This window comes from Pelodiscus sinensis, chromosome 8, assembly GCF_052426305.1.
Source record: "Pelodiscus sinensis isolate ZL-2025 chromosome 8, ASM5242630v1, whole genome shotgun sequence".
NCBI classification, from domain to species: Eukaryota; Metazoa; Chordata; order Testudines; family Trionychidae; genus Pelodiscus; species Pelodiscus sinensis.
This window is the reverse complement of record NC_143059.1, coordinates 11,690,641-11,702,419: the sequence shown is the minus strand read 5'-3', so window position 1 is coordinate 11,702,419 and position 11,779 is coordinate 11,690,641. Positions and strand designations below refer to the sequence as shown.

Genomic DNA, 11,779 nt, shown 5'->3' with positions numbered 1-11,779 from the left:
GTCCCATGATTCAGCATCTGGAGGGGAGACTCTATGGTATGTACAAGAATCAATGGTAGGAATTTTTTTTTAAAAGGGCCTCACTGTGATGTCCGCGTAGAGGGATTTGCCATACATCCTCTTGTATTCAGCACGTATGTCCAGCAAGTCGACTTCGCTGCGTGATACCAAGATTCGAATCAGAGTCCTGTCTTTTGTTCCCGCTCCCTGTGAAGAAACCAGCACAGTGCATTAATACAATCCACATGCAAATCCTAGACAACTCAACAAAGATTGGAGAGTCCATGGGCCAATCCTTCCCCATGATATGTCAGGGAAACCCCACAGAGGTCAATGGAACAGACAGAGTAACGCAGGGTGTGAGTGTGTGCTAACAGGATACTGCCACTTTCAGTTCTTTGCACAAAGAGCAGCCACAGAAGATGAAGAATTTCCACCCCATTACACACAACTCCATCGTTGTCAACCCTTCCTTGTCTTGGTCATCCACACAAATAAATACACTGAGCTGCATTCCCAAAGGGATCCCTGTTTTAACCCCTGCTCTGGCTCTAAGAACAACAGAAGTGAAATACATTTGTAGTAAGGTTTGAAGGCCAGAGGATTATTACTACAACTTGTTTCTTGGATCTGGTCTTCCAGCACTCCGGTCATCTGAAGAAGTGGGTTGTGCCCACGAAAGTGTCTACATGTTTTGTAGCCTTTAAGGTGCTACTAGACTATTTGTTGTTGTTTAAGTTTTTCCTGTTACAGACTAACTTGGCTACCTCTCCGAAGCTTTTGTATTACAACTATTAGTTAAACTTTAATGACCTGAATGGGGCTTAACCACACACACTCAAGTGCATTGCTGAATTGGGACTTCCATAAACAAACAGTAAATTAAGATCATGTCATTTCTTTAATAAATCCCACACCGATTTTCATCCTTGCTGCCTACTTAGCTTTATTCCATGCTCACACAATAATTGACCAAGTTCTGAAAATCTTGCTCTGTCAAAAATGGGCAACACATTTGGCCCATTACTAATGCCAAGGCACTTGTACAATTCTATAAAAATAGAACGACACCGAGACCCACCTTCATGGCTTTATGGAGCCTTTCTGCAAAGAAAGCTGATGTGTTTTTCATGCACTTGACTGCAAGAGAAATTGTATTGAAAGGTTAGTTACTCACAACTAAACAAAGATCACTGAAACAAGCATGTGCTTCTATTTTATATATATGATATCTACTACTCAGTTTCTGCTTACTTGAATTGGTCACTGAAATGAGCTTTTAATTTGCAAGGCAAAGTGTTTAACTTTGCATTAGACTTGTAGTAGTTGTAGAGTCAGCGATTGCTCAGGACTTCCTTGTTAAAAGTAAGTCTTTTGCGTCAATGGACTGAGTCTAGGTTATGGGACTGAAGACCCAGGAACAATTCCATTTAAGTGATGAGTAAAATCTATCTTGAACTAGCTTTGCATACATCACTAGAAAGGTAAAAGAGCACACAGAAAACATACTGACAAAAATCCCACCCATCAGTTCGCCAGAATGAAAACCTACAAACTTATCCCGTATTTGATATGACCGAACAGTCAGACACACACTGTAAAACAAACTACGCGATGAACACAGCACACATCTGTCTCATAAGGACAGTTCATATGGAATTATCACACTATGAAAAGCAACCAACTAAGACCAGGATCAAACGTAAAGGAGCAAATCAGAAAAAGGAACAAATGTTTCATTTCATAGCGATGCACACTTTATATAGAAAAAAGTAGGTTTCTTGGGTTTTTAACTGATAGTGTAGATGAAAAACAGCAATCCACATATACACACAATTATCAAAGATGGGCACAATTCACTTCAAAACAGAGGATGACAAAACATGAAATGCATGTTTTCTGTTTACCATAAACTGTTAAATCACTCCACTTGCACTGCAAGATGTTTTAAGTCTATTATTTTAAGTTACCATTTGTACAGTCCAGAAAGCTTTAATGAGAGCAAAACCAAAAGGAAAAAAATATTTACAATTAGACTTTTGCAGACTAGATGGAAAGAACAGATCATCCCAGGAAAAAAAGGCTACTTTGAACTACTATGAACATTTTGGAAATGGAGGTTGTTTGTAACTCAAATGTTCATAGCACTGAACAAAACGTTATGGTTGTTCTTTCAAAAGTTTACAACTGAGCAAAGACTTAATACAGCTTTGAAATTGTACATTGAAGAAAAATGCTGTTTCCCCTTTATTTTTAGTAATTTAAGTTTAACACAGCACTGTACTGTATTTGCTTTTTTGGGAGGAGGTGTGTGTCTCTGCTGCTGCTACTTCCTGTACCAAATGAAATGTGTGGTTGAATGGTTAGTAATTAACGCTGAGATACTACTGTACTTAACAGTCCAACATTGTTACAAAGGTCACGCTGAAAAGGATTATTATTTTGCTTGCAAACTAGGGTCCCAGTCTGTAACTAGATGCAGATATCTGGCCCCCTGTAGTCTTGCAAAGTCTCATTCAAGTCAATGAGACTGTGCACAGGGAAAGGGAACTTCCATAGAGATCAGACTATAAGATCCATGCTGCGACAAACGGCAGCCTTTTCAAATACAATATCCTCAGTGTTAAATACTATGCCAACGGGTACCGGTTTTACTCTGGTATTATGTACTCAATTTGCCATTATTTCTGTTCTGCAGCTTTGGCTGACTGATGTTAGGTTTTGATAATCTAGTAAAGAAATAAATCCCATTCCGGGCTTCAAAAAGCCATTGGAATGACAAGCAGAGAAATATGAGCAGTTAACTAAAAAAAGCAAGTTGTTCTAAAACCGCATTCAAAACTATTAATTATCAGTTAAGGAAGGCAGGATGGATACGCAGACTGTGTGCACACGAGCTACGGTGTGCAATATCAAGGACATTTGCACAAAAAGCAACATTTTGCAAAGCTTTGTTTGGAAATTCCATAAAATAAACCTGCCATTTTATCCTAATAGGGCCAAATTGCCTATTCTTCCTCTTCTGGAAGTTAACTGTAGTTTTTCCTATCAATTTCAGCCACAGCAGAATCAAGACACAATTTTTTTTATTGTCATGTTCCTGTTCTAGTCACTATTAAATCCTGTTACAAAACAATAATTCTGTGGCAGCATCAAAAATGTCATAGCAAAGCAGCTATTTTGGGGAGGCAATTTGAGTAAGTACATTATCCTTTAGAGAGGGGAGACAGCAATTCTGACCTGGAAAGCATGATCCAACTAAACTGCTGTCTAATGAACTGGGGCCTCATCCAAAGCCCAATGAACCGAGTGGCCTGATTTTCAAAAGATACTCAATTTGCAGCGCACTTGTGGGCTTCAATGGAAGGTACTAGCGCTCAGTACAGCTGAAAATGAGGCCACATATGCCTAATTACCTCTCCTATGTTTCACAAGTTCTAAGTTTAAGTCCAGAGGCAAACGGCAGCAGAAGCCTCACCCTTCCTTTTCATGTAAGTTCTTTTTTATTAACCGCTGGCAGGTTCACTGGGAAGCCTGGCAAAAAACTGGAATTACAGGTTAGGTTTCCTCAGAAATAAAAGCAACTCCAGCTAGAACTAGCAGTGCAAACACCACAGCTACTCCTGACTCTGTCATCATTGCTACAACAGTAAAGTGAAACAAAGAGAGAGACACGCACCCACTGCCAGCATGCCACTTTCGAGGTCCCCAGACATCTCGCGAGCTATGCTCTTCTCGATATCACGGTTGCACATCCGCTGGTACTCGCTGAAAACTAGATGGGGGTGGGGAGGAGAAAGAAATTTCAGCAACCAGTCTTGTCGGACAGACACTGATTCATGCCTATACTTGCCAATTCCTCTGAAGTTACACTATGCTGACAGAGCTTTTACAGTAGCATTTGATGACAGGGATTCAAATGCTTTTCAGGCCTAATTTGCTAGTTTTCAAAATAAAACAAAGTTCATCCTAAGTTGTACCCTGCAAGACTTCCCCATATTTAGTATTCCATTTAGGCTATGTCTACAGTGCAATGCTATTTCAGGATACTGGAGTATCCTGAAACAGCTATCCCACATCTTCACAGCAAACCCATTATTTCGGGCTCGCTATTCCGACGTCCCTGTAAAGCTCATTCTTCAAGGAGTAAGGGATGTTTCAGAATAGCGCATTATTTTACTAATGGTGCGGTCATGCGAAATACGCTATTTCAAAATAGCATCGAAATAAGATACACCAATTGAACTACACAAATTGTGTATCTTATTTTGAGTTATGGTGCAGTGTAGACGCACCCTTAGACTCTACCCCCTTCATTCATGGTAGCTGTGAAGGGTCGATGTGGATAAATAGGAAATGCTGTCCTCCTATCTCCCTGTCTTCATTTTTGCTTCTTCAAACAGGCATCATAGTCCTGCAATCCTTTTATAACCCAGCAGCAGGAACAGAAAAGGGGTCTGTGGTCTGTCTCTTTATAGACACACAACATTCAAATAAATGATTATTTGAAAATATGTAGAGCACACTTCTAATAGAAACTTTTCAAAAAACATTCAATTCAAGTATGATTTAAAGAAATAACAACATAGCTACCACCCTCAGGTTCGTTTACGGTGCCAGACAACCTGGAGACTCAGGCTCTCTGACCACAGAAGAGGTACAGAATGAACAAGCTTCTCCAGGCAGCCAGATTAGTGCATCAAGAGTGTGTTCATTCTCCATTCTTCTTCATCTTGGCCTCTTTGAGACTGTTCCATCTTACAGAATCTTTCTGCCCCTGCTGTCCTATCCGGTCAGCAGTTAAGGTTAAGAGCTTAAGCTCTTTTGAAAGCCTCAGCAGAAAGACTGCATAGCCTAGCCACAGGTCCCCACAGTTAACTCATTCTTTTTAAAAACTTAAAGGTCGCCTTCCAGCCTATTATCTAAGACCTTCATAGAGTAACAGCTACTCTGTTAACCCAGGATCACAAGGAGGACCAGGGACGAAAAAAAGGATCCTCTTCTACTCTATCACCATGGAGCATTTCTACGCCACATCTCTTAGCCATGCTGAGAACACTAACAAAGATTCGTAGGGGAAATGACATCTAGGGTCTATACGTAGACTCTCTCTATAGATATATATACCAAGAACAAGATATAGAGCTGGGTGGCATCTATCTAGGACCATGATCAATCTTCAGTTGTGGGGAAGGAGGAGAGAAAAATGCCAACCAAAATCTTAGACAGCTGCAAATTGATATTCTGAACTATTATGCCGATGTCTGCACTTGACACTGAAATTGGATTCATCAGTCCCTAGACAGTTCTCTTCAGCAGCATAAAGCTTCTAACCCTCCCGCCCCCCAAAAATCCACATTTCATTAGTTTCCCAGCCCGGTGGTTTTTAGACCTGCCGCCCCCCAAACTTTCACTCTCACGCAGCTCAGCGAGTGGCAGCAATAGCGGAAGTGCGCTAGTGAAGAGCAGCTTTTAACCACAGTGTTGTTTAGCTCGGCTCAGAGATGGTGGTTAAGCAGCATCTTGTCTACACTATGGCTCCCTGCCCCATGGCTACCACCAGTGGAACTGCACTGAGAATAGCAGCAGTGAGGACTGTAAAAGGGGACGATAAAAGATGAGAAGAGAGAAGACCCATGTTGAGATCAGAGCACTCTGGTGTTGGATGGAGAGGGCACGGCACTAGAGACTTAAAAAGGATGCAATTCAGACCTTCTTTTGCTTCCTCGTGCCACCCCAGAGTTCCAACAGTCAGCTTTTCAAAACAGCGTTAACTGTGGTATTTGTATGTAGACACCAAAACACCTCCTGATATGAACTGTTACAAGGAACACGTGGGATTGCTATGTACAAATTAAAGTACGGCTTCTTAGGAAGAAATTAAGGCACACATTCAGACAAAGATGAACCTCTATACTTTTTAGGAGAGATGTATGCCTACATTTTTCACTGTACACACTCCCAGCAAGATAAACTGAAAGGTGTGTATGTGTGTGTGTGTGAGGGAGTGAGCTGAGCTTCTTAGGAAATGTTTTTGTAGCAAATCAAGACACTGTTACCTGCCCTGAGGTGAGCCCTGCTCCTGGCGCACAGAATGGCATTGAACTTGGACTCATCGGTCCCTAGACGGCTCTCTCCAGCAGCATAAAGCTCCTAAACCCAAAAAAAAATCCATATCGCATTAGTTTCCCGCCTGGTGGCTTTTAGGTCTGCCATCTAGGCACTTGTACGTTTCTCCTCTTCTAACACTGGCCCCTTGGTCTGAACATTACTGGAAAATAGGAACACGCAACAAGTGACCCAAGTGGCACTAGTTCGAACCTTTATGCACATTCTGATGAGCCTTATTTGCATCCATAATTGCTAGTGAAAGCTGCTGAACTGCAAGGGGAAACTCCTGAAGATATTAAAAAAACCAACCTAAATAAATGATCAACGATCTCTGGACAGTTATTTCTACAAGTAATTTTTAGAAAGGGCCAAAAAGAAAATATGTTTTAAAAATCTACTAAATAAAAGCAGTAACAATGATTTAAAGCAGAGTAATGACAGAATCTCTCAATTCAATGTGCCCCATTTGAGTAGACCAAATCCTATGGGGTTTCATCGGAACTGTGCTACTAAACTTCCACATACTGAGATGCGATAGACCTGTACACGAGGAAGTATTTCTTACTAACCTGAACATCCCTTTGGACAAGGGACATGTCAACATTTGTACTTTCATCTCTGTTTCCCTGAAAGAATTGCAAATAGGAATGATTAATATGCATACTTTTAAATTAACAAGAAAGCCCCTTCCATTCAAACTCCCTTCTCTACCCTCCCAAAAAGCCACTAAGCCTTTACACTTAAATGTTTATAACCTTGAACAAACAAAACCATTTTTGCTTTGCTATAATAGGGATTCTGGTTCTGAAGGCACAGGAAACTGCAGACTCTTTCACCTTGGGACAAATAAAATTCCTACGAAGAGAGGTAACAGATAAAAATATAGGATTCGCTTGTAATCAAGTAAAGAAAAAAAAAGTTGTGTATAAGTAAGTGTTCACCTGAACTTGGGGAGTGTGCTTGCTTTACTATTGCAATGAACTGGTGCAGGCATAAGAATAATAGAAAGAATGACATTGTTACATCTTAATTTACCTCAAAACCAACAAGATTATGACCTAATTTGTACCTACATCGGTGCAGCCTTGGACTGTTCATTTCTATTATCAAGAGGGAAGCCTAGATTCTAGGCTGAAAGATATTATCTCTCTATTTTTCCATTTCATAGACAGATAACTACTCCCCCATTATAAATTAAAAAAACTCGTAAATATACTTAACAGCATTATAAATGCTGGAGACAAAGCAGGGTTTGGGGTGGAGGCTGACAATTGAAAACCTCCAATGTAATAACCTCACAACACTCTGAGGGTCTCAACCCCCAGTTTGAGAACCCCTGCTCTAATCCTTGCACAGGGAGAGGGAATTAAAATAAATCCACGAAGTAGGAGACATGAGGATTTATTATGAAGTTATAGGACATCAAAATTATGCAAAAAATTACGTGGCACTCATTTTTATGGCTTGAAGTTAAGATTATTTTGACCCATTTTTCTACATTTTCTTCTCCCTGCTTTCATTTATCTCTTCTCCCTGCTTTCACTTAAGACCCAGAAGCACTAAAACAATCATTTTTCCAACTGGGGATCAGTTTCCAAAGTCTTTACTCAGACAAAAACATACACTCATTTCATTGGAAGATTTTCATGTGTTAAGTTCGTAGTACTTATCCCTTTAATCACTGCAAAGAAAGTAGAACCAACAATAGAAAAATAGGAACCAAATTACAAAAATGTCTTGCTCTATTTTGCATAAAAATTTCCAAAAAAAAAAAAAAACCCACCCTGGTCACCTGGTGTGCATATGTAACAACAAAGTTACTTTCCAAGCAACTTCAGTTTAAGCGCTTTGCTTCTTTATTTTGATGCAGGTTGTATGATTCCTGGAGAAACAGTGAACTGTGTTACCTACGACTGAATTCTAAACTAAGGCTCCAGATCTGCAAACACTTATGAACGTGTCCCATTGCAAACCTTCAATGCAATTGTAACGTGGTTTAAAAATTACATTGTGTGTCTTTACTATGTTTTTACCCTTTCCTATAAAAGACAAGACAAGAAACAAGGAGGGAATGAAATATTTAGAGTCTTGTGGTATGCCCACATGATAATTTTAAGTCTTTTCTATCTTTTTATTCTCTTGGCCAGAATAATTCTGGCTGCATTGCTAACGGCCTTTCACCATCTTATACCATATGGCACTGTAAGGACCATGTGGGACTGTGGCGAACATATTCAAAAATTCCTTACAAAAACACCACATTTCAATTTTAGATGCTAAAACACAAGGCAGGAGATCCTCAGCAATTTTAAATGGTCACAGTTCCACTGATGCCTATGAGGGATGCCATCTTATATCAGAAGAAGGGCTGGATATGTATCTCTCGCTCATCCCACTATGTCCACTGATTTTGAGGAAGGATTGTAAAAAAAAAAAAAGTATTACTTGAGTGTTAAAGTACCTGAGAAAGTGAGATTAAAAGTCTCTGGAAGTGTCCAGAAGTGTCACTTCGTATAGCTTCCTCCAGAGTTTTCTTAAATTCTGCAAGACCAAAAGTCATTGTGCATATCTGCTCATTTCATAAGTGTGCACTCGGATACAAGTGCTTATCCACAATTTTACTACAAATCCGCGATTAATCCCTTCAATGCCTGGTGGAGGCCTTCCATTACTGTTATGAAAAGGCACTCTGAGGACTGATCACAAAAGATACAATTGTGGGGAATGAGTCAAGTCTAACCTGTTTTGTAGGTCCTGCTGATTTCTCGAATGTGTTCATTACTGCGAGAAGACAGAATTTCAATGAGACAGGCTTCATCTGTGCCAGCACCCTATAGACAAGGGAGAAGGGAGGAAAAAATATATACACACAAATCTTGGACACTCATCTGACTACTGCACTGTATTATTCTACCAAGAAACTCTCTCACTATCTCCAGGTCAGAGTTTAAAACTATGCAATTCAGAAGTCATTATTTCATAGAAGAAATATTCCAGATAAATAGTTCACATGTTACTCATATTCCAAAACTTCCTGAACACAAACAAATTAACAGGCTCTTTTTCTCACTGAGAAGATACAAGAGCCACGTTAAGAGCATTAATTAAGTACTTACAAAATATTTTAAGTGATTTTATCATTTCTAGTTGATTTTATAAAGCAAAATTTTTATAGTTAATATTTCTTATAATGAACAATACTTGACTGATTTGATCTAATTCTATTGCTGAGGGTCACTAAGGTTATTAACTGTAGTTTCAACCCTGATTACTTAGCCTCTACCCTGCAACTGAGAAATTCCATGCGTACTCTGAGGAAGTGGGTCTTTGCCCACGAAAGCTTATGCTCCTACACTTCAGTTAGTCTATAAGGTGCCACAGGACTCCTCGTCGCTTTTGCAGATTCAGACTAACACGGCTACCCCTCTGATACTTGACACCATGCGTACTCTGGTGATTCAGGGATTTACATGTTTATTTCAGCTTTGTTTTTCCAAAATTATCAAAAAAGTTTAAGAATTACCATGTTTAAAAATAGAACTATTTTGAAAATAAAGTCTGCAAAACAGTTTTGTTTATTATTGAAATTTAATACGCAGCATTTCCATAATGCTTTTCATACTTTTAAAGCACTTCATGTGAAGTCCTACATGAGATAGGAAAATATATCCCCATATTACTGATGGGTGAAATAAAGGCCAAGGTTACAGCGAACATTTCTGGCCAGTAATTTTTGATGCCCAAGTGACATATCTAGGGGTCTGATTTTCAGCGGCAGTGTGCACTCCAACCCAAAGGAAGCCAAATAGAGCTGTAATAACCAGATCCATCATGCCTGAACATTGGCACCCAAGCATAGAAGCTCCTCAAATTAGCAGCCAATGTGGAAAATATTGACCTAATAACTTGCCTCCAGCCACACTGGGTGTTAATGGCATAATCAGGATTAGAACTAAGGTCCCAAGTGACCCACACAGATCCTCTGCACAATGTTGTTTGGTTTTTAAAGCCTCACAGTTAGTCCACTGTTTGTCCTTATCTACTTCAGAGCTGGGCCATAAACAATTATTTAAGAGATACTATCTAGAGACAAGTTTATCTGGGAATTTAAGCTCCCAATACAAGTAATAAAAATTACATCTTCATCTGAAAGGCTTAATTTCCCTCAACAAACCTTTATAGACTCCTTTATTTCACAGACGTCAAACATGACAGGTGTCTTCATCATTGCCAAGATTGTCTTCTCAAAGTTGCCCGACAGCTCAGATTTAAGATCTTTGATCAAATCCTGATTGGAAATAATTGTCAAAAAGGCGCCGAATCAGGGACACTGACAAATACTAGCACGAGAGTCTCGCACCTGAAGGGAACTTTTGAACATTTAAGAATAAGTAGCATATACACCATATAAAATTGCTCCATTTAACAGTACTAATGGCAGCAACTGGCAACAACCTTAACCCCACCTCCCCATCCGCTAAGCAGTGGGACTGGCTGGCCTTTGATAAAAGGCACGGCTGCAGCTGGTGGTTGGATCTTTATGGTCTGCTGTGAAATACTTGCCTTTCCATAAGCTGTTTTGAAGGACAGGAGGATCTGCTGCCTTTGCTTGCTGGAGCGACTTCCAAGACAATCTATAATTGCCTGCTCATCGGTTCCTGTGAACACAAAGGGTGCATGATGTATCACATTTTAACTCTATCACGTTCTATAAGGGTCTGATTCTGATGTCAGTGGCTATGGTCCCATTGGACTTATCTAGGAGCTGAATTGTATCCTTAGTGCAGAGTATACACACTATATCAGATGGGACATTACATTAAATACTCTACTTGTATGCTATAAGGCTCAAATTAATTCAAGCACCAATCTTAACTGCAAATGCAATGGAAAGAAACATACCAGATTCATAACACTGGGTACTCTTGTGGTGTCTCCCAGTTGATTACCTCAGATGAAGGCTTTGTTTCTTATGGGAAGGATAATAGTTCTGGAACTATTCCACACTTTGCAAGTGTAACAAAAACGAGCAGCGATGATGGAACAATGCTGCAATACTGCTTTCAACAGATATTAAGCCCATAGACCACTTACCAAATCCTTTCATAGCTTTTCTCAGGACTTCTGCATCCCTCAAGGGGTCAAATCCTGGCGCATCAGTGATTGTGCCTCGGTTTCCAGACTAAATCATGCCAATAAAAAGGATACATGTCAAGATACTATATTAGCCAGAAAACTGGATTTTGCATCACTACTAACTTGTCCTGGGTCATAGCCAAGGTCTCCTCACAGAGAAGAAACAAAGACCGTTCCAACAGAATTCAAATGGTTTATTCATTTTTATATTCAAATGATATGGAAATTTGGAAAAGAAAAAGCCTCATAGGTCCTAAACACAGGGCCTCATTAATTAAGGTTTGATTAAGTGGAATATTTTGTTAGCAAAGGCAGATTTAATAAAAGAAGTTTAAAATGTGCCATAAGAATTTCTTTTGGGATATTTTGCTAAACAGATTTCATGTCACCTAGTCAGTATTTATTTTGTGGCTATCTGAATGAGAGATAGCGCTCTCTCTCTCTCTTTCTGACCAAACCTTTTGTCCATGATTTTATTGGTCCTAGTTTGCTTCTGGTTTACACAAAGGAAACATGCAGCAATTATACACAC

The 11,779-nt window shown here is 39.6% G+C and overlaps 1 protein-coding gene across 1 annotated transcript in view; it reads right to left on the bottom strand.

Moving 5' to 3' along the window:
- ANXA11 (annexin A11) overlaps positions 1 to 11,779 on the bottom strand; it is a 45,773-nt gene that overhangs the window by 1,320 nt on the left and 32,674 nt on the right. The window contains exons 5-14 of the mRNA XM_075934765.2: positions 11,206 to 11,293; positions 10,675 to 10,769; positions 10,286 to 10,399; positions 8,852 to 8,942; positions 8,573 to 8,652; positions 6,681 to 6,737; positions 6,060 to 6,153; positions 3,680 to 3,775; positions 1,082 to 1,140; positions 85 to 207 (exon numbers count right to left, since the gene is read on the bottom strand). Coding sequence (XP_075790880.2) covers positions 85 to 207; positions 1,082 to 1,140; positions 3,680 to 3,775; positions 6,060 to 6,153; positions 6,681 to 6,737; positions 8,573 to 8,652; positions 8,852 to 8,942; positions 10,286 to 10,399; positions 10,675 to 10,769; positions 11,206 to 11,293 — 897 coding nt within the window. The remainder of the gene's footprint in view (positions 1 to 84; positions 208 to 1,081; positions 1,141 to 3,679; positions 3,776 to 6,059; positions 6,154 to 6,680; positions 6,738 to 8,572; positions 8,653 to 8,851; positions 8,943 to 10,285; positions 10,400 to 10,674; positions 10,770 to 11,205; positions 11,294 to 11,779) is intronic.